Source organism: Falco biarmicus, chromosome 14, assembly GCF_023638135.1.
Source record: "Falco biarmicus isolate bFalBia1 chromosome 14, bFalBia1.pri, whole genome shotgun sequence".
NCBI classification, from domain to species: Eukaryota; Metazoa; Chordata; class Aves; order Falconiformes; family Falconidae; genus Falco; species Falco biarmicus.
In genome coordinates, this window is record NC_079301.1 from 8,693,917 (window position 1) to 8,715,078 (window position 21,162).

The window sequence follows — 21,162 nt, forward strand, 5'->3', positions numbered from 1 at the left end:
AGGGGGGCGGCAGCCCGGCCGCGGGGGCTGGAGTGGGGCAGAGGGGGGAGGCTGGCGAGAGGGGGGCTACAAGGGAGAGAGCAGCTCGCGAGGGTGCAAAACGGGGTTCGCAAGGGGGAGCCAGAGCGTGAGGAGGGGAAAAAAATTATCCCCCCAACAGACTTGCAGCAAGGAAGAAGTTTCGCACCGGCCCTGGCTCCGCACAGCCACGCGGGGGAGCCGGGGGTGGGTGTGCGGGGGGTGGGGTGCAGCACGTGCGGCTCCCCAGAGCCGGGGGGTCCTGGGGGGCGGCGGCGCCAGGAGCCGCGGCCAGGGGGAACTTCCCGCCCGGTTTGGCAAGAAACAAGGGGGATTTGTGCAGCCGGTGAGGCGAGGGCTGCGCGAAACGCCACGGTGACCCGCTCAGAGGCGGTTTGTAGAAAACACCCGCAAAGAGTTGTTGTGCCCCCGATGGTGGTGCCGCGGGGGCCTGGAAGACCGTGAAGGCTCGGCCGCGCGCGTGGCAGCGGGGTCCCCTTGCTCTGCTCCAGGCCCTGCTGGGGTCGGGGGTCCTGCCCCCGCACGCGCGGCGCATCCCCGGACGCCACTTCCTCTTGCACGGGCTCCTCAGGCTTTGAGGCTGAACACCTGGAGAGCGGGAACGACCCCGCTTCCAGCCCGGGGGAGGGGAGCGGGCCCGACCTGGGGGCGAGGGCTCCGCTGGACCCCCGCGGGCCCGCCCCCGCCCCTTGGCTTTTCTCAATGGCCAACGGTCCCGCGTGGGAAAGCGGCGGCGCGGCCACGCCCCCTTCCGCGGAAAGCCACGCCCTGTCAGCCACGCCCCTCGGCGGGCGCGGCCCGGCCCCGCCCCTGCCCGTGACGCCATCACCGGGCGCCGGGGGGCGCCCCTGGCGGCGGCGGGGCGAGCGGCGGCGACGATGGCGGCCGCCTCGGTGTGGAAGGGGCTGGTGGGGCTCGGGCTCTTCGCCCTGGCCCACGCCGCCTTCTCGGCGGCGCAGCGTGAGTGGGCGGGCGGCGGGGGGGGGGGTCAGGGCGGGCGCAGCCGCCTGAGAGGGGTTGCGGCGCGGGGAGGCCCCCGGGGGGAGCGCCCGGGGCGGGGGCCGGGCCGCGGCGGCATCATCGTCATCATCATCATCATCCTCAGCACCATCGCGGCCGGGGCGGCCCTGCCCTTGTGGGCCGGCTGCGGGCGGAGCGGGCCGGGGCTCGCTGGGCAGGACCGGGCGGAGCGCCGGGGCCGGGGCCTGGGGGGAGCGGGGCCGGGCCGGGCCGCCGGAGCGCGGCTGCCTCCCCTGCGGCCGGGGGAGGGGCAGCTGGCCGGGGCCGCCCGGGGCTGGGGACCGGCCGCGCACCGGGAGCAGCCCGGGGGCGGCGGGGGTGACACGTGTCCCAGACCGGCCGCAAGTTCGCGAGGGGTTTGTGTCGCTGGGCGCGTACGGGGGGCTCGATGCGTGTCTGTGTTTCCGTTTTGCAGATCGTTCTTACATGAGATTAACAGAAAAGGAAGATGAAACGTTGCCCATAGATGTAAGTTTAAGTTTTTACAATGTTTGAAAGGTGTAACGCTGTGCGGATAGTTTTGTCTCTCAGTTGCTTTTTTTTTTTTTTTTAAAATGTGATAGGCAAGAGTAAAGGGTGAGGTAGTTTTCAAATTGCACTTTCATTTGAGCTCCTGCTGTCAAAAAGGACCCGTGTTTTCTGTCCCAGCTTCCTGTGCTGTGTTACATCTGCCAGAGGGAACAAGCCCCAGGTCCAGACCTCCCTCTCCTTCTCAAGTACTACCCTGAAGCATCTTGTCCAGGAATTCCCTGAATGTAGCTCAGAGAATTTTTGCATCCATCTCCTTCTTTGCAGCATAAACATCCTCCTCCCTCTGGCTTTTGTTGGCTGACATTTGTTTATCCAGCGTGGCTGCACACCCATTTGATCCCAGCACAACCTGCTTCGGGAAGAGGTTGTTTTTATTTGCTTTATTTGCTTGGGTTTTTTAGTTCCACTTCAGTTATTACCCATTCCATTTTTTGCTTACTCAGAAAGGTAAGGAAATCAAATACCCACAACAAGCAGGCATGGTGTTTGGACCGAGCGGCAGCTGCCACCGCTGCACAGTGTGTGCTGGCAGCCAACTTGCTTCTTGGAAAGAGTATTAGATCCTTAAGTGCACAAGGACACAGTGTTTTGTTCTAGGGATCTCGCTGAGGAGCCATGTGATTTGGTTCAATTCATGCAGCACAGACCAGTTGTCAGGCAGCTGAAGCTCTTCTTAGCTCTGCCACCGATTTGCCATGCTAAATAGGTGGGGTATTAAATCTTCCCGTGCCTCAGTTTCCCTACTGTTGAATTTCCCAGCTCTGTAGAGCACTTACTATCACTGGATGAAAAGCACAAGAGACACTGTTTGTTTGAAAGATGAGATTTTTGGGGGGGTAGATATCAGGAAATGTGCGTGTTGCATTGTGTTTCCCTCTGTTACAGATAGTTCTTCAGACTCTGTTAGCCTTTGCAGTCACCTGCTATGGGATAGCACATATCGCGGGAGAATTTAAAGACATGGATGCCACTTCAGAACTAAAAAATAAGTATGTTTTATTTCCTCTTTTCATAAACGCCTCTAACTGCTACTCTACAAACAGAACACTGTGAAATAGTTGCTCTTTAGCTCAGTTCTTCTTTAACGCACATTGTAGGCAGTTACACTGAGAGGAACAGTCACACCTGGGAAAGCCAACAGTGTCTTGAATTTCAGAGAGAATTAGATAACTGAAACAAATTAAATAAACTTCTTGCTTTTCCTCATCCAAAATCCTGCTGTGCAGAGTTCATAGAGGAATGAAATGTCTATGTGCAAAGTAAGAGCTCAGCAGCCACAAACTGCTGTCCGTGAGGTGGTCTCATAGTCTACAGGGCAGCGTGCCTGGCTCGCTCTTTCTCTGCTTCCTTACAAGAGCCTGAGTTATTTGAATCTTAGCACTAAACTACTCGAGGTGGGATATCTGAAAGCCTTTTAAGAAAATAAGGGATTTTGAATCAAGGTTTTGAAAAGGATATGAAATCGGATGGGCAGACACGGCCTCTCTGGCCATTTCCAAAAAGAGAGGGGAGTGTGAAAAGTACAAAAGTTGACGTTGTTGTATTTTGTAGTATTTACCTAAAACCCTTAGCTTCAGGCACAGAAAGGGACAGGAAGGTGACAGTAAGCAGCATCAAGGTTACTAACACAAGTGCCAGCTGCACGAAGGCTGGCACGTTTGGTGTGTGTGCGTGCAGCGATACTGCCTCTAGGCTCAAGGAAGGAGGGTGAACTTTGTGGGGTGGGCAGCCTCTGCACATGGAGCAGTTAGTAGTTTTCATGCTTGGCTTTGTATTTCCTCTGTGTTTTGGTTTAGGAAACTTACAAAGCAAGCAAGAGTTTTGGATTGAAAAACTTGTATTTCTGTGTCTGTAAAAGCTGGTACACCTTAAACTGACCTCTTCTAAACCCCATATTCTGAAAGAGTATTGATGTTGACTTTTTACATTTATTTTGAAGGACATTTGACACATTAAGGAACCATCCATCTTTTTATGTATTTAATCATCGTGGTAGAGTATTGTTCCAGTCCCCAGACACAGTGAATTCTTCTTCAAACCAAGATGCTTTGTCATCCAGCTCGTCACTGAAATTTCGAAAACTTGAACCTCTGCGCCGCTAAGACTTTTACAGATTATAATAATAATAATCCAGGACACTGAGATGTAATATTCAAGTCGGGGATGTAAACACTTTTTTAATTTCTGGAGCAGTATTTATATTGATCTTCCAGACTTTATAAAGTATATATATATAAACTAATGACCTTCTTTGTACACTGTTAATGAAAATGACTGAATTGTGAATTGGCAATGCAGTGTAAATTATTCTACAGTTATGCTGTGAAACACATCTTCAAATTTTCATATATTAAACCAAGTTGCAGCAGACTTAACTTCAGTTAAAACAAAAAAGCAAGCTAGTTTTTACTGCAATTAATGTTCTTTGACAAGAGGGAATGTTTGAGTGCTATTTATTTTTTCAGTTTGCTTGCACAACAGTTTATGAAACTCCTTCAGAAATACTGTGTGCACTGCATCACTTAACAGCAGAAAAAGGGGCAGCGCCTCCTGTTCTTAGGATGCCTGGGAGACCTGCTTGGTGTAGGCACAGGAAGTCAGAAAGATTGCTTTCATTTTTATTTTTTTACAGTGCTGAAAAATAGTTGTGCAAAGGTTTTTGGTTTGGGGTTTTGTTCCCCCCTCCCCCCCCAGGTTTTTATTATCACATCATTTCCATGTTGCCCTCCTTCGTTTAAGTGTAAACTTGTCTTATGTTGCCTCAAGTTGCCTGGGGTGCGGCTGTACATTTGGTGCCGGTGCGGGGGAGGCAGCTCACATCTGATCACGTGGATAATCTACTCTGCTCAGCTTGTGTACCCACTGTATTTATGTTCCTTTGGTTGTGAATATGGGATTGTTCATCAGATGGCTGAATGCTGTGTGGCACCAGATACAAGTTCCCAAGTTATCTTCTATGAGAAGTATCTCACCATCAATAAGAAGTATCTGTTCTGTCAGCAGTCCAGGGGTAGGGTCCAGCAGCTAGCTCTGTTTGCTGGCACTAGTACAGCAGCAGTAATCAACTGGTCGTGGCACAACTACGCCCTTTTCTGCCCGCAGAGCCATTCAGTTTGATTTCTTTTTTCCAGCTGAGCCCTTCATTGATTTAAGATTACTGTCTTGATTTCATGTATTATGACAGATGATGCAGTTCTTAACTCTCACCAATGTCTAAATTCTCATCTCCCCTTAGGGGTGGAATCAATGCTAAAATTTCTCTTGGTCTGGCATTTCACCCATCTGACATAGCAAAGGGATGGCAGTCGGACATACTGATGGGCCCAACTAGAATTTTGCTTAGTCTGAGGATGTCTCACTGCCACCATAGAAACTCAGCCTTTTGTCCTAATGTTTTGTTTTTGTTTTTTTTTTTTTAACAGTTAAAAGAACTGTCAAAGGCAAAAAGCTTAGCAAAAATACTGTGTAAACCGAAGCCTCTTTTTCTAGCTCTGCCCGTCCTATGGAGTGGGTGCCCCAGTGCTAGAGCAATATCCGTAGCTGCTGCTCTACAATCACTCTTAAGCATCTGGGTTTGGTTAGAAAGGGTTACTCTGCCAGCTCAAAGCATCTGAGCTGCAGGATTACTTCCTAAAGTGTCCTGGCTCCCCCCTAGCTGGTGTCACAAATCTGCTCCTGCCAGATGCAGTCACCAAAGGCCACCAAAAAATAGTTACCGGGTCAGCTCTCTATTGAGGACAGAGCCCTTTCCTTGGGGAAGGAGGCTGCTGTGCAACAGCTGCTGCAGAGAGGAAAGGGCTGAACATTGGCCAGGTGACCTCGTGAGGCTCAAAGGAAAGACAGAATTAGCGGAGGGAGGGAGGGAGAAGCAAGGCAGAAGGTCAGTAACCACTGTACCAGACTGATACCGCAGCTGTGGTGGGCAGTGAGCCATTTGCAGAGGGTCTCTTAGAGCAGGGCTGCTCACCCCTCATGTCTAAGAAGCCCCATTTGTGCTACCGTAAGGCTACGTGGAGCTGCCCGAGGGGGAAGGTGCTGCTGTGGGACAGGGTGAGTGGAGAACATCACCTGCTTCTGGGAGCGGGTCCTACCGGGAACACCCTGTTCGCTGCATCCAGTCTCTCCTCGAGACAAGTAGCCTTACCCTTCAGCAGCAATGGTTATATCACAAAGCTGTACAAATTATTTTTTCTTATTGATCTTGCAATGTTCAATAAAAATTGATATCCTTGAAGTGTTTGGGAGTTTATTTCTGACCAACCTGGAGCCTGCTGCAGCAAATCCCTGATGACCGAATATTTAAAAGTGACTGCCTAGCATTGACAAGAAGTGATTGCCTTAATTACAGCAGCTCTGTGTGAAAGTGCATGCCTGGCCTGGTGTTCATAGCTATGAGATGAGATCAGTGGGGGGAATCAAAATAGCACGCTACAAGTAGCTAAAAGAAACAGTTAGGAGGGAAATGTTACCAGCCTGGGGGATCTGCCTGCCTTTGAGGTTCCTAATTAATGTATCTGGCAGAGCTGACGTATTTTCTGTCTTCCATTTAACCATAGCAAAGGCTTTTCTACCATGCGCTAATCCCCTGCCAAGCCACGGGACAGGCCCCTGCAAGGTCTGGTGTTGCAACAGTGGCTGGGGAAAACTGCCTACTGGCAAGGCTGGAGACAGTTAAAATCTTGGGCTTGAGCAAGATGGCTTTTCACTCGCTGTTCTGCTTTTCAGTTGGGGGAGGTTGAAAAGTTAGCAAAGAACTCGAGGAGTTTGCTCAACTGCAGCATCCATCACGCTTGCACCCGAGAGAGCAGCAGGCTCCCGTTGCCACGCCGCTGCGGCTGCCTGCATCCAGCACCGAGCGGGGGTAAGGAAAACCAAACGGTCCGCAGCCTTCTGAGGAGGGGGCACTTCAACCAGCGCCCAGAGCTACCTCGTGCTTACCTTGCAACATGCAGTTCTTCACAGAGGAGCTTCCCTTCTTCAAAAGCAAAACAGAAGTTTTGCCAAGAGCTTCTCGGGTTAGACAAGAGGAGGAGATGCCAGCCTCGCCCCGTGTGCCCTCACTGCCATCGCGCCTTGAGTTGCTTTGGCTGCAGGATGCGATGTTTCTGCTACGTTAAATACTAAAAATAATGTGCTGATAAATTGCATTCATTGCTGGAGTAGCAGGTTTAATCTGCATTAATTTTGCTGGGTTTTTTTCTGCTTTTCCTCACCAGCCAGCGAGAGTTCAGGGGGGGCTTTTGTTTAAAGCTAAGGAGAGCAGGAGCCGTTTAGACCTTCACAAGGTGAGGAGACAGGGACCACGGTTTGTGTCAGGTTTCTTGCTGTCACTTGCCCTTTCCATATCGGAGGCTGGGGTGGAAGCACAGCTGGCAGAAACCCCTTTTCCTAGAGTTCAGCGAGGGCTGAACTGTAGCACCGCTTGTGACAGTAGCTCCTGATCTCGCACGTCTGAGAGCTGCGGAGGAGCATCGTGGCTCCCTCCCCGCGTGGGCAGAGACTGAGCGCGCTGGAACCAGCGCTGCCGCGCAGGAAAGCAAAGTGCAGCCGTGAGACCCATCAGCGCTGCGTGTGAGGGTGAGCCCGGGGTGCCCTCTCCCCACTGCTGCAGTAGGGCTTTCTCGGGAAAGCCGGTGGCTCACGGCCCCTTCCTGGTCCCCTGGAGCACCAGCGCATCTCCCTCCCTGGAGAAAGCAGGGAATGGCAATTTCTAACTCTAAAATGATTTTTGGCTTCCTTATCACTTGCTTCCCATGCTTTGGGTTCCCTTGCTCTCCTCCATGCTGCAGCACAGCCACCCTTTTCCGTCTCCAGCACCTCCAGTGGGGACATCCTCCAGCTGGATACACACACACACACACACCTGGAGAGCGGCACCACTTCTGCTCCTTTTTGGGGGCTACCTACGCCAAGAGGCAGTTTTCCACCAGGCCATTCGGAAAGGCTGAGGCTCAGCCCACAGCATCCGAGGCTGCAGTGGTCCCTGTGTGCAGCCCCCCCAGTCCCCCAGCCCCATCTGAGCAGCGATGGCACAGCTTGCCCTGCAGCCCCCCACTGCCTGCGCGGAGGGGAAGGGCACAGAAAAGCTACTTTGAATGTGAAACAAGCAGGAAGAACTTCGGTACCAGCTTTCCACGGCCGGCACTAGCAGCGCAGGCACAACACTCCTTTGATCTGGCCTTGAGGTTCACCTCGAAGCCGTAACCACCTGGGGGAGAACCACAGTGGAAACCCGCCGGTCCGGCAGGTAACAGCCCTTTAACCAGCCCCAGGTTGGTCTCCGTGCTACAATGTCATTTCAAAACACTTTGGACTAGCAAGGAAAGCTACATCCTTAAAATGGCAGCTAATTAATTTTCCTGTCCTGCTAACTTAATCCTTTTTCCAGCCAAGAAAGGCCAATGGGAGTTGAGGGAGCAGCGCAGCAGCCAGGAGCCTGGCAGCGCAGGCAGGAACACAAGCCCCAGGGCTCCCTGGCAGGGGCCCAGGCTGTGCCGTGGCACCGCTTACCAGGCCTTTTTAAAAAGGGAGAGAAGAAAAAAAAACTGAGGTTACATTTGGATTATCAAACCAATGGCTCATCCGGTAGCAGTGGTCCCGGGGAGCCCGCAGACCACACGCGGACGCAGCTATTTACTCCCAGTTCATATCCCTGGTGTAACCCCTGCTGCCAGGCGGAGCCCGTGGTGCTGGCAGTGCCCTCTGTGCCCACACTGGTGCTGGCTGAACCATTTTCCCCGGGATTCGCTGGAGGCATGCTGTGCTGCGAGAGGACTGCACTTTGGATTTAAAAAAAGAAAAAAAAAAGAAAAAAAAAGAAAAAATTTCCCCTCCACCCCCAAGGTATTTCTGCTGCATGTTTTAGAGCAGTTCAGGGCCAGCCAGCCAAGGCCAGCACTGATGCCCTCTGAGCCCCAGGCTGCTCCAGCATCCCCGTCCCTGGGAGGTCCCTGCTGCAGAACGGGATGCAGGAAGAGCGCCCGGCCTGCACAGCAGATGCTTAGGCAGCCATTTACTCCCCCATCCCGGATGCAGAAGTGCACAAAATGAGCCACTAGCATCCAAGAGCAGTTTTGGAGGAACCAGTTTGGCAGGCGCTCCAAGAAGCGGCTCGCTTCCCCGTGTCCACACGATCCCCACCCCGTGACAGGGGCCACCAAGGAACCCCCAGGCCTGGGCTCAGCCCCAGCAAGGGCAGCCCCACCAGTGAGGCACCACCTCCTCGGTGCAGTGCAAAGCACGGGGAGGGAAGAGAAGGGGCCAAACACTTCCCCCTCCTCCAAGACCACGGCGCTGCTGCTGATTTGCAGCCTCCCACCCCATACAGATGCCTCCCAGGGACCTTGGTGACAGCTGTGCCATTTCAATGTCAAAGCTACCACCACCACGCTGAGGCAGAAGCTGGCTGCTACCTCAAAGCCTGTTTGAATACAGCAGCTCCTGATCACACATGAAAAACCACAGCAGAGCGAGACCCATGTTCATCTCGCACGGGAGGCACCCACATATCCTATGGGGTGCGACAGGGCTGGCAAATAAACCCAGGTCTGCTGCACATACAGCCGTGCTGCTGCCTTGGGTGGCCAGGGCTGGCAGGAGAGGACAACCTCAACCAAGGCAGGCTGAGATGTCCCCCAGCCCGGCGTGATGGGAGCTGTGGTCAGGGCAGGTCTGCAAGGCGCTCTGCCCTCTGCTTCTCATGCTCAAGCCCGAACTGCAGAGCTCGAAAGGGCCAGAATTGAGGCCGAAGCCCACCACGTTCTGGGACGCAGCACAACGGGATGCTCAGCAGAGGTCAGCTAACGGGCGAGCAGAGACACAGGCACTGCAAGAAGAGTGGCGAGTCACGTCAGACGCGGCTCCAGGGAGAGCCGAGCAGAGCAGAGATCCCCGCACGTGGCACCGTGACAGCCCACTTGCAAAGCACCGACCCCAGCCCCACACGGAGCACGTGCACCAGCCTCCCCAAGGACACCGGCTTGGTGCAGGTTTCCACCTTTCTGAGCAGCTCCCCATCTGCGTATCCGTGCCCCGGGATGAACGGGACAAGGCTTTCCTCAGCATTTTCAGCCTCTTACTGGTTTCCTATCGTGACGAGAGCAGTCCCTTTCGTTTCCTTGCTTTCACAGCCCCCTCTCGCCTCAACAGAGTGGCCACGCTTAGCCCAGGGGTGCAAGGCAGACCCTGGGAAGGAAAGCCTGCGCTGCTCACATCCACAGGAACGCACAATTTGGCCACCTGGAACCCAGGCAAAAATCTGCTTTCAGCTGCCCCACAAGGTCAGAGCTTCCTCAGGGTCCTGTTGTGTGCACTTCTGGAAAAAGCCATCACTTAACCTATTATCCAGCAAGTTTCCCATCACAGCCAGGGCCGTGACTCACCAGCAACCGCCTTTCCTGAGGGGAATTCACAGCCAGTTCCCAAGAGTCAGTCTCACCCCGTTTCACCTGCCGCCAGCCGCAGAGATAGCCGCAGCAGCAGCAGCTCCATGAGCATCCTTCCCCGCATCCCTCGCCAGCACGCGGAGCCCTGGCGTGCCCTGCCCACAGCCAGCAAACAGGCAGCCACACCGCCGCGGCAGCACTGCAAGTGCCACGCACTTGTCTGCCCGTTTTCTAACAATACTCCCGGCAAGAGGATTTGCTCACTATGATACACTTAAAACAGCCTCTTCCAGAGCTCATCAGTTCCCCACCAATCTCCTTTTTACGCTACCAAACATTTTGGGTAGCGGCTACAATGCTCTGTCCACTCCCGGCATGCAGAGGGAGGAGCCCTGAATCCAGGGGATGTCAGCGGAATTTAAAAATACACTTTTACAAGTCTGAGAAAAAAAAAAAAGACACCGGAGCAGCTCAGGTCAGAAGCCAGAACTCAGCTTTAAAGGAGAGGCAGTACCGCAAGTGCCTACAGGCTTGGGCAACTTCTCTGCAGCCCTCCCGCCTCCTTCTTTCCAAGCTCCTGCTTTTTTCCAGCCCCAGAAGCGCACTTCCAGCAAAAGGCACCCACTTCAGCCACCTCTGCGTGGCAGCTGGCTGCAGGGACCTGCCCCAGCACCACCCCACGCTCCCCCCGTGACAGACCCAGGCTGGCAGGTCGGAGCCCACGGACACACAGCCCAGCACAGCCACCGTGTTGTTTTGTGGTGGGATTTTCAACACCAGGGAAATAATTCAGGGTACAAGACCAAATTAGGGCATGGATTTTATAATCATCTTTGCTAGTGACACACTGTATGACCTTGGGTAAGTCCCTCCATCCATCTTTAAAGGCGCTCTCTCTCAGAGGACTGCCACAAGACTTTTAATTAGCAGCCCTAAAAGTACTTGAGATAGTTTGTGTCTCTTCCAAAATAACCAACTGCAGATGAATTGGAACAACCTTATTTTTGAATTCTGCAAGCAACTGGGATCCAGGCTGCTCTCAGATCAGTCACTTCAACAACATAATCAAACTTAAATGTGCCAGCTGTGCATGAAGGATTTTAACACACTGCACAGACTGGAAAATAGCTTGAAGAACCAATGTTATTTTTCCATGGCTGGGATGTCACTACTGAGCAGCTGCATTATCATCATCTGCAATCAGCAAAATGCCTTTTTTTTTTTTTAATCACTTTTTAGTCTTGGCAAGGAGGGCTCGCTTTTATTTCTGTCCTACTTACGAAAGCACCCTTGAATCCTGAGGCACCCACTACCAAGAGACCAGGCAGCTACTACAGCAGCGTACACCGACCACAACACCTTCAGCCGCCTGCACTCCAACCCCAGTTTACACAAAGAGGTTTCTAAGCTTTACAAGTTGTGCCCAGACAGTAACTGCTCACACTCCTACCATCACCTCAAGAAACAGTATCTACGTTTCCACAAATCCAGCAAAAAAATCCAGCTCCAGTTACCACGAGGCAGTTGCCTGTTGTCACATATCCCAGACCTGGGATGGCTCCAGAGCAGAGTCCCTCCCCAGGGAAAACCTGAGCGCAGCCCAGCACCTTTCTCTGCAAGGGCCAATTCTGCACAAGCAGCAGGTCACAGCTACAAGATGAAGCAGGAGGGGAAACCTTCCAACTCCATCCTTCACAAACAGCTGAACCTCTCTTTGACATATTCTACATATTAACTGCTTACAAATAAAATTTAACATTAAATATGCACGCACTTTGGAGATGACAGACAAAAAAAAAAAAAACCCCAAACTGACCACACAGAGTTTTTGCCCTGGGAAGTACCAAAATGCTTGATAAACCTCTCCTCCCATTTCACCATCCTGCAAGGCTGCGTTTTACAAATAGGTACACACCATGAAAATGCTCCACAAATAGCTGCTCAGCAGTGGCGAGCAGAGCACTCGATTACAGCAAATTGCTAGAGGTGCCCGATATTTTAAGGGACATTATGCAAGACTGCTTGCACTAGAGGAGCAACAGTGATTGAGATGACAGCAAGCACATACAGACGCCAAGGATCCAGCTACTTCCACTGCTGTTGGAGCTGATCCAGGACTAGGAAACGGCCGTGAAATTCCCATTGCGGATGTGAAGATGAAACTTCCCCAAGCTCTCAAAAAAACCAAATAAATCTCCAGCAAAAATCTGATCAGAGGTTTCCATTCCACTGCCTTTTCCAGGCCAAACTATTCTTTTAAGACCTCACCATAAATTAAGAGCTTCAGCCTAAGCTCAAAATCTTAATATGCAGCTGCTTTGGTAGTTCCCAACTCATGGTAAAGGTTCATTTTGTTTTCTTTACGTGGTCCCAACCTTTCCTGGCAAACCCACGTGGCTGCCAACTCAGGGAAGGCACATGCAGCTATGTTCTTCCACTCCATATGAAAATGCTTTCTGGCGAGTTTAGCACAAGGCTGTACCAACAGTTTAACTTCTTCCTTGACACCTTCTTCTTCTGAACTCTGAGTAACCAGCTGCTAAGTTACCAGGTTGGCACTACCAGCCCGGGGAAGCATCTCATACACTTTTAAAACAAAGGCTCTAAAGTGGAACAGATGGAAGCTGAACCGGCTTTTCACAGCACACAAGCAGCAGCTGCTTTTCGCACAGACTATCCACAGCCCCTACCTGTGTTCCCTGCACAATGGACAACAGCATTCCCACAAAATTCCAGGCCGTTTTAGCCACTACCTAGAGACAGGTGCACACACTGTCAGTGCTGAATGAAAGAAGAAAAGCACCAATGCTAAAGCCAAGCCAACAGTCTACTTGCAAGGGTGAAAACAACATGCCAGGTTGCAGTCAAACTGGAATGAGGAACATCTGACAAGTCCAGCCTTCCCTTCCCGAAATGATCACAAGATCCAGATTTAGAAGTACAGTTTAACAATTCCTGTAGGCCACAAGATTCTTGCTAAATCCCAAGGCATTGTTCTTCTCCAGTTTCTTCCCTTTCCACTTAAGACAGACTTCAACTTGTTTTTGCAAACCTGAAAGCAGCAGCTTCTTTTAAATCCAATGACTAACATCCTTCCTTCAGATCTCTGCCAAACCTCATTTCTGCCAGATTTGAGGTGTCTTGGCCTTGTTTTCAGCTTAACTAAGTCGCATATTCTTCAAGACAAGCGTTCTAGAGTCCATTTGCTAAATGTGTGATGTTGCCATGTTGCTGGTATGAAACACTTTTTAGCTTTATAGGCTTTTTTAATAGTTTGTTTCTGTTGGCCAATGCATTTCCATTTTTTTTTTCCATCAGAAGTTTCTCAGTAGATATTAAAGAACTGAACAAATGGAAACAAACTTAATACCCTACATTGCTGCCATTTCAGCCAGCCACTTTAGAGGCTGAACCTGGAGAAAACTACAAGAAAAACAGGAAAAGAAAAAGAAAAAGGGGGGGGGGAAGGAAAAAACAAGGAAAAAAAGAAAAAAGGTCTGGGGCTTTTTTTGTTGGGTTTTTTGTTGTTGGGGTTTTTTTTTTTTACGGTTTCCTGTAAAGGCAGATACACAACTGCTTGACCACTGCAAAGTCAAGCATAGCACAGGAACAGCCTCTGCAGCTTTTATTTTGGAAGGTGACAGTTGCTTTCTGACGCCGATTAGAGCTGGGCAAGAATACACTTGCCCATCATAAACGCACTGCACACACAAACTGGGAACAGCAGCACCTAACAGGCATCTGCCATCAGTGACTGGATTGGGAGGTGCATGGCTACGGGTTCATTTTAAGAGGAAAACTCCTTGATGTCTACAAGGGGAAAAAACACAGGTAATGAGCAATGAGGACACCTAGTTAAAAAAAGCAGAACACAGAGCTATCCAGACTCCACAGTACCACACAACCCTTCTACCCACAGCAGCAAGGTAAGCGCTTAACGATTTGGAGTGTTAAGACAATGTTCCTTACGGGGATCACAGCACGCTGGACTTTTCCCCCCACTTTCTAAGATCCCAGTTGAACATCCATTATTTCAACCTTAGATAAGGGCTCAAAAATCTAGGTTTGAGCAAAGCACATACAGCTTTTCCAGACTCCATCCACACATACACGTATTTGCAGACCTGTGCCGTCTCCGGAGCCCTTGCTGAGGAACACTGCTGTTGCGCAGAGGCTCCGTCACACAGACCAGACACGCTCTCAGTTACACAGCTGTTGCTTGTGGGGTCATGGTCTCTACCCAGAAAAGGCAAGCCTTGACACTCCCGTAACCTCTCCTGGCTGTCCCGGTCGCACGTCCAAGTGTGCTATTCAAAGCTTGCAGCTGTGTTCGTTCAACGCACATTTCACCCACATCCAGCACGGCCGCTTGTCTTACAACAAGTTACCTCCGTTAAGAGTCTCATTAACACAGTCATGGAGCATTTACTGTTTCCTACGCAAGCGATGTTCATTTTGTGGTCGATTCGGGACACACTTTGGCGCTCTTGGATGAATTACTGCTGCTCCTTTTTCTTCACCTCTTCACTGACACAACCTGTGAGGACGGCACATCTTCCTTCCTTCTTATGAAGACTCATGTCCAGTTCACTATAAAGTTTCTTTCCCTCCGGTATTTTGATCCAGTTTCAATTTATTCAGATAAAATAATGGTGGGGTAAGGGAAAAATTCTCACTGCTTGTAGTCAAATGGACTATTTTGATAGCTTCTGAAGTACAAGATTCCAAACAAGTGAATGAAAGTCACCAGCTTCCTGCAGCAAATTTGGCAGCCAACTGCATCACGTCGAAGAGCAGGTTTACATACTAACAAGGTCACTAGTTAAGAGCTCAGCCCCTGCTCAGACACACTATGATCAAGTGACTGTCTCTGGCATCAGGAAAGAAAATTAAATAGCCATTAACTATATTGAAGAAAGCTGTCTCCTCTTACCACCTACTATTTCAAAAATAGCGTATTACATGCAACTTGATCCACGCAACCGGGCCATTTTAAAATGAGATATGCACAGTATATCTAACCCTCCGTAAATAAATTCCCTTGAAGAGTCCAACATTAGCCATGGGAGGTCTATCATGGCAACATACAGCTTCCAGACAACGATTCTGAAGGAGTGAATCCCCCTTTGTATCACTCCAAGCTATTTCTGTTTTTTTAAAAAAATGTTTGGCTGTACAGAAGAATAAAATCTACTTCTAAGAGAAGAATTAGGGTACATTTATAGCAATGCCTTTCCCTATATCACTTCATTCATACAACAGTGTGACAGAGATTTGCTGTTGCTGGATTTTGTTTTCTTCTTAAATTTCACTAGCAGAATTCCAATGGTCAAACTGCATCTTTCCAGAAGGCCACTGCTTCAGAGAGGATGGAAAAGATGTCTCACAGGCTGGCTAATACTAAAAATACCACTAAGAACAGAGAAGTACAGGCTCACCAGCTAAAATCTGTTTCCCTGCCTCTCATGCGCTGGCTAGTCAACTGGAATCTCTAGGATATCTGCAGTAGGAGGTAAAGAGCTAGTTAACATGAGCACAACTTCAACCTGTCTTCAAAAGAAAGCTGTTAGAGGATGAGAGGATATTACGTGTGAACAACTGAAAATACACAATTATCCAAAGAGCTGCTTTACGACTGGCACATTATTGCTACTGCTTTAAAGGAAAAAAAAATAATTACATGCAGGTGCTTCAGTCTTCTTTGTATGTTTTGCGATCTATAAGATTACCTTTGGACAAAACAGCAAGAGGAACGGAGGAGAGGATACTAGCTCAGGTAACCAAGGGTTTGGTAAATTGGAACTTAGTGCCTTTAATACTGAGTAAAAATGTGCACCCCACGCAGGCTAAGCGGAGTGATGGGGCAGGTGCTCCAGGGCACGAACACATTCTGCAACTATCACCACAAGCTGTGTTTCAGGGTATGCAAAATCAGGTTCAGCTGCAGTACAGCTGCACTACTCACTGGTTTTACAAAAATATTAGCAGTCTGTTGGTAACAGTAATTGGAGGAACTCAGTGCTGCCCGCTACAGACTCCTCAGATTAGCACTTATTAAAAATTAATAAAATGGTTTATTTTATATATACATATGTTCCAAAAAAATTATACAGTTAAAATATCAAATTAGTGATCTGGTAACAATACTGTTCAAAATAATCTCTTTTGTATGAACATTAAAATACACGTTTTTAAAAGCGTTTCCTTTTAGTGCTTCCAAAGCACAGCGTGTGCCAAGGCCACCTGAAGAATCTCCGTCCTCCTCACAGGATGAAAGAGAACTGAAGTCGGGGACCTGGGAAGCCTCAGGTGCACTTTCATAATGTCTGCAGACAAAACAGAAGAGAGTCTGAGGTAGATTGTTTAGTGACCATCGGGTGGTAACAGTCACAGGGCTGTCTTTAGCTTTCATTAACACAATAGCAGTTTCTTTACTCTCAATCTACACTGAATCTCAAGTTTAAAGGCATGGCTAGCAGTTCTTGGGAACAGGACCCTTGTCTCTGTGGTGGCAACATGCAATTTTACCAGTGCAGGTGTTTCTGGGAGGGTTTTTTTGGGGAACACACGGGCTCTCTCCACGATGCAGACAGTGTGTGCATTTGACAGTGCCCCATTTTAGTGCAACCTGCTGCCTATAGCACGTAAATGTCTAATGACAGCGTTCAAATGAGTAAATTCTCATCACCTGCAGGAGGGGCAGCAATAGTTATTTTCTTCAGCCTGTTGAGCAAATAGCACCCTCCACAGGAAAAAAGCCACACCTTTCATAGCAAATCCTTAAGGTTATAGCCCAGCTTCTGCCGATAGAGGTTCTTAAAGTTAAAGCTCCACTGCTTCTTCTCAGACTGCGACAGTAAAATCACTTGGCTGCCAAGATGGTGAGGGCAGCAGCTACATCCTCTTCCACTCTTCTGCGGCACAGCAAACTCATTCCTGGTCCATATTCGTCTGGCTGGTATATTATTATCTACTGTTGACATGATTAACTCTGTTGGGTAGGCTGTTGAACTCTAGTTCCTCTAGTATTCTCTCTAAGTGTTGTATTAAGACCCGTTTTTTAAACCTACAGAAGAGAGGGAGAGCAATTTAATTTTTTTCTTCAAAAAATACAGTTGAATAACTCAAGACTATTCAGCCATGACAAATCATATTACCAAAGGCTCTCTGTTTCCAGTATGAAAGAGCTTGCTTTATTTCTGGCATTAGAATGACCAGAAAATTTAGTTTAATACAACCACCCTTCCCCAGCCCACCCAGATTTTGGATTGGTCTTCAGTAACAACCCACCTCTCTATTTCACGTTTAAACTTTAAGTGAAGACAGTTTACGAAAAATATAATGGTAGCTTGACCACTAGAACAACTATAGGAACTGAAGTATGGTCAAAAAGAAAATATTGTCAGTGCAGAAGTTCATGATTTACTACCATGACCTAAATTAACATTTAATTTACGACTCGGAATAATTTGTATCTACACAAACCTTGCTGCCTCCTTGATAGCAAATTCAATGAAATATTTCTGAATTGCCATAGGTCCTTGTACTTCCTCAAGAAGAGAGAAAATCTTTTCATAATCTAAAAAAAAAAAAGATAAAAATCCAACCATACATTAGAAATAAATCTTGTAAATGCATCTGCAATAAAACTTAACAGCCAAACGAAAAAACAAAGCCCTGTTTCATGCATCTGTGTATGGTAATACATGCAAGGCAAGAAAAAAAGCCCACGTTAGCTTTATGCACAGAAAGCAGGTGATGCCAATAATTTGAAGTGATACTGATGATCTGGTATTCAAACATGGCACCGAAGAATTAGGTTCTCTTTAAGAGCAGCAGCTACAAACATCTGTCCTCAGAAAATGCAGGCTAGGTAGAACTTCGTATCTCCCTGACCACAGTGTCATCAGTTAATATGCACATATGGCCAACCAAGCCCTCTTTTAACCTTGAGCTGTCATTTCTTAAAGCACAGGTTAGGATTAGTTCTCTCAGAATAATTATCAATGCTTGGTGTGAGCACAGTTAATATGGTACACAGGAAATACATCCACAGCAAAAGAATGAAATGGGCACATTAAATTAGAAACAAATTAAAATATAGCACTGGTTCAGTATTTTCCAAAGTTGAACCCAGTATGAAGGTATTATGGTGCTGCGACTAAGAGCCTGCTCAGAGTGATGCAGCAGGTACAGAGAGGATATACGGTCAGAAATGTGAATATATGTGTATATTTAACCCACTACTATTTAGCTTCTTTTTTTGATGACCACTTGAACTCTGCAGTAAGGCAGGTAACTCATTCTGAACATTGTACTATTTTACTCTACATCATCTTTTACTAGACATGAATTTGATATAAGATTAGATGAGGCCACTTTGTAAAACAGTAAGAAAAGACATACCCAAACAGGAAGTTTTAAAACATCTTAAAAATGAAATACAGATGCAACATAAAAATGGCTTCACTTCTCAGTAGCCTCATTCTGCCACAGTGACTATATGCCTCAACAAAATATGAAGTTTTGGCAAAGCAATGCAAGATCAGAGTTAACAAAAGAATTAAGAACAGTCCATTATACTAATTACTGGCACTTGACAATGTATTAGAAAAATATTCAGTAGTTTAATTTGTAGAAATAATTCAGACAAACTACATAAGGGACTTAAGAAAAAACCAGACAGATTATGCCTATGGCAAAACCTACAGCATCTACCTTAGTTGGAGTTTCAGATTACTGTTTTGGTTTTGATCCTGTATCGAATTATAGGCAAAACATGTAACAAAAGCTGAGGAGGCAAGTTGCTTTCCTCACAACGTTTTAGATTTTCAGGGGTTATCAAACTTTACAGGAAAAGAAAAAAAATAAATTAATTTTCAGTCTTCAGTTCGTAAGAGTTTGCGAAGTGTTCCATCAGTAATTACACTGTCTCACAAAATAAAAAAAAGTATCACTTCACTATTATCTGTTAAGATTCCCTTTCAAACATATTACAAGCCGCACCCTTGCAGCTACATATGCCTTTGCCCTCCAAAGGAAGTACTGACAGGCACGGAGCAACCTACACACGCGTATGCAAAGTGCGGTGCAGCATAAGGCAGTCTATCTAGTCTCATTAGATCATCAGTAACAAAACCAGAACCTCTAAAAGGTGCTTTCACAGGGTACTATTTGTACCATCTAAACTACCTTCAAGGGCAAACAAGGTCACTTGGCACTCAACTTCCCAAGTACTGCTGCCTAAACTTCAACTCACCTGCCCAGCATGCAAGAACTTTCCTCCTTTTTTGTCCCTCCATTGCTCATACGCAATCAGAAATTACTCAGAATCTGAAGTTGTATGTATACTGAGAATACCTCCTTATTTCAAGAGTCTTCTCTCTAGCACCATGTGTAATATATTAATTAAAAAAAAAAAACCCAAACCCACAACTTACTTCTTCCAGGTTTGCGAACCTCTTTCATCACTTTAATTTTGATATCAGCATTGTTTCCCTCCAACATCATAGGTGTTATTTTAAATGAATTTGGCACAGATTCGGAAGTAGACTCCATTGCCCGTTTTTGGTCATCTCCAGTCACACTGTAATTTAGAGGCCCTCGAACAAGCGCGTTGGTACCAGGTTTATGATCCAACCCATCTTCGCTTAAACAATTGAATTCAACAGGTAGAGAGTCTAAGTCATTGGGTAACATTTCATCCTCTCCCACAGCAGCTGGAACCGAAGCAGCCATTTGCACAGGTAAGCCATCCATTTCCTTTTCCAGTGACTGACAATTTTCTGCTTTCTTCTCTCCATTGCCATCTTGGACAACACTGTTATTGGTATCTACAAATTAAAAATATGTATCTTACTAGTGCGTAACTGCAGTATCAAAAAACCAGGAGGAAACAGTTCTGTATCCTTTCTTGTTTGAAGTACTGTGTAGTGGTATCACAGTGCTGAAGAACTCTCCAATACTTCTATTCAACCTTTGACACAACCAAAGGAATACTTCTCTTTGGGCTGTTACCATCTTTTATCACTATTATGAAGTCAACATTTTCTGTATTCCTATTGCAACGTTATGACTTCTGGCATACTATATGCTTTCCCTCCTTCCTTCCCCCAAGTCCAGCTAACAGATTTTTCCTCCAACTCCATCTGCTGCAATAGGTGGGTAAGAAAATCTGTATTTGTGGGAAATTAAAACCTAACCATATTTCAACTTTCCTTCTCCAGCACAGAGTACACAGATGAGAACTAAAAGCTGATCTGAAACCCTTGCTACCTCCAAACTGTTTTAGCAATAGGTTCAGTATTGTTTTCTTAAAAAAACGGTACATAAAAATTATTTTTTTATTCCAGACCATTAGCTATAGCAGCAGTCTTTTTATCTAGGCCAACAAAAGAAACTCAGTTCTTGTAACACTAAAGCATACATACACACTGATATACCCTTTTGAACCAACTCAGAAAGCACACAGAGGCACGGGGCGGGGGCGGGGGGGGAGGGGGTGTTTTGCGTTTGGTTTGGGTTTTGTTTGTGTTTTTTTAAAACACAGATATTCCCACTTGTGACCATGCAAGCGGCTGTACTACAACTCAATATACCTTTATTTGCTGGGATGCCTTTGAGGTTCAGATAAGATGGGGATCCAGAAGCAGAGGGTGGCCCTTTCCCACCTACATGATTTGTTACGACAGGTGGTGACTGTGGCCGTCTCAACAGTGGTGACATGCTACGCCTTCTCTTTAGTGACGCTGGAGTATTGGGCTCTCCAGGACGCTTAATCTTATTCTGAGGCCCAGCAACAAATTCATCTGCTTCGTCTATCATCATACCCTAAAAAAAAAAAACCACACACACAAAACCACAACATTTTAAAACAGTACAAAATAGAAACTGTTCTATCAATTAATTGATGGAGTAAGTCCCTCTGTGATAAAATCCAGGTAACTTTCAAAACACTTTACAGCTCTCAGAACAGAGACATCTAATGTACACTGTAACCAGAGACAGACCAGTGCCACTGCAATCAGTGTAATTCTTTACATGTTTCTCTTGGACCACGTGAAAGATGCACATGATAGAAGAGCTACCCAGGGTTAGCAACAAATGCAATTGTGGGAGAGTAAAATCTACTCAGCAATTATTTCAAGCCATGTTAAATATAAAGATACAGCAGATAGTGTGGCTCCTC

General features: G+C 47.6%; 2 protein-coding genes across 5 annotated transcripts in view; one reads left to right on the forward strand and one right to left on the reverse strand.

The window, feature by feature from the left end:
- Positions 1–325: 325 nt before the first annotated feature.
- On the forward strand, positions 326–5,824 carry MMGT1 (membrane magnesium transporter 1). Its single transcript, XM_056359573.1, has 4 exons — positions 326–999; positions 1,475–1,527; positions 2,476–2,579; positions 3,530–5,824. Exons 1-4 carry the CDS (start codon positions 918–920, stop codon positions 3,690–3,692), a joined length of 402 nt encoding a protein of 133 aa, XP_056215548.1. The 5' UTR covers positions 326–917; the 3' UTR covers positions 3,693–5,824.
- A 10,204-nt stretch (positions 5,825–16,028) lies between these two features.
- Positions 16,029–21,162, reverse strand: part of LOC130158659 (integrator complex subunit 6-like) — a 41,866-nt gene continuing 36,732 nt past the window's right edge. For 2 of the 4 annotated variants that reach the window (XM_056359503.1, XM_056359502.1), the window contains 4 exons: positions 20,573–20,804; positions 19,415–19,807; positions 17,460–17,553; positions 16,029–17,040 (listed from right to left, as the gene is read on the reverse strand). In XM_056359503.1, the coding sequence (XP_056215478.1) occupies positions 16,941–17,040; positions 17,460–17,553; positions 19,415–19,807; positions 20,573–20,804 (819 nt within the window). In that variant the 3' untranslated portion in view covers positions 16,029–16,940. The remainder of the gene's footprint in view (positions 17,041–17,459; positions 17,554–19,414; positions 19,808–20,572; positions 20,805–21,162) is intronic. The other 2 variants (XR_008825433.1, XR_008825434.1) reach the window with 2 other exon arrangements.

Bases quoted from the DNA above. Each gene is read 5' to 3' on its own strand.
- MMGT1 (XM_056359573.1), top strand. From the start codon at position 918: ATGGCGGCCGCCTCGGTGTGGAAGGGGCTGGTGGGGCTCGGGCTCTTC. The intron at 1,000-1,474 runs GTGAGTGGGCGG...TCCGTTTTGCAG, and splicing joins CGCCTTCTCGGCGGCGCAGC to ATCGTTCTTACATGAGATTA. The intron at 2,580-3,529 runs GTATGTTTTATT...TTTATTTTGAAG, and splicing joins ACTTCAGAACTAAAAAATAA to GACATTTGACACATTAAGGA.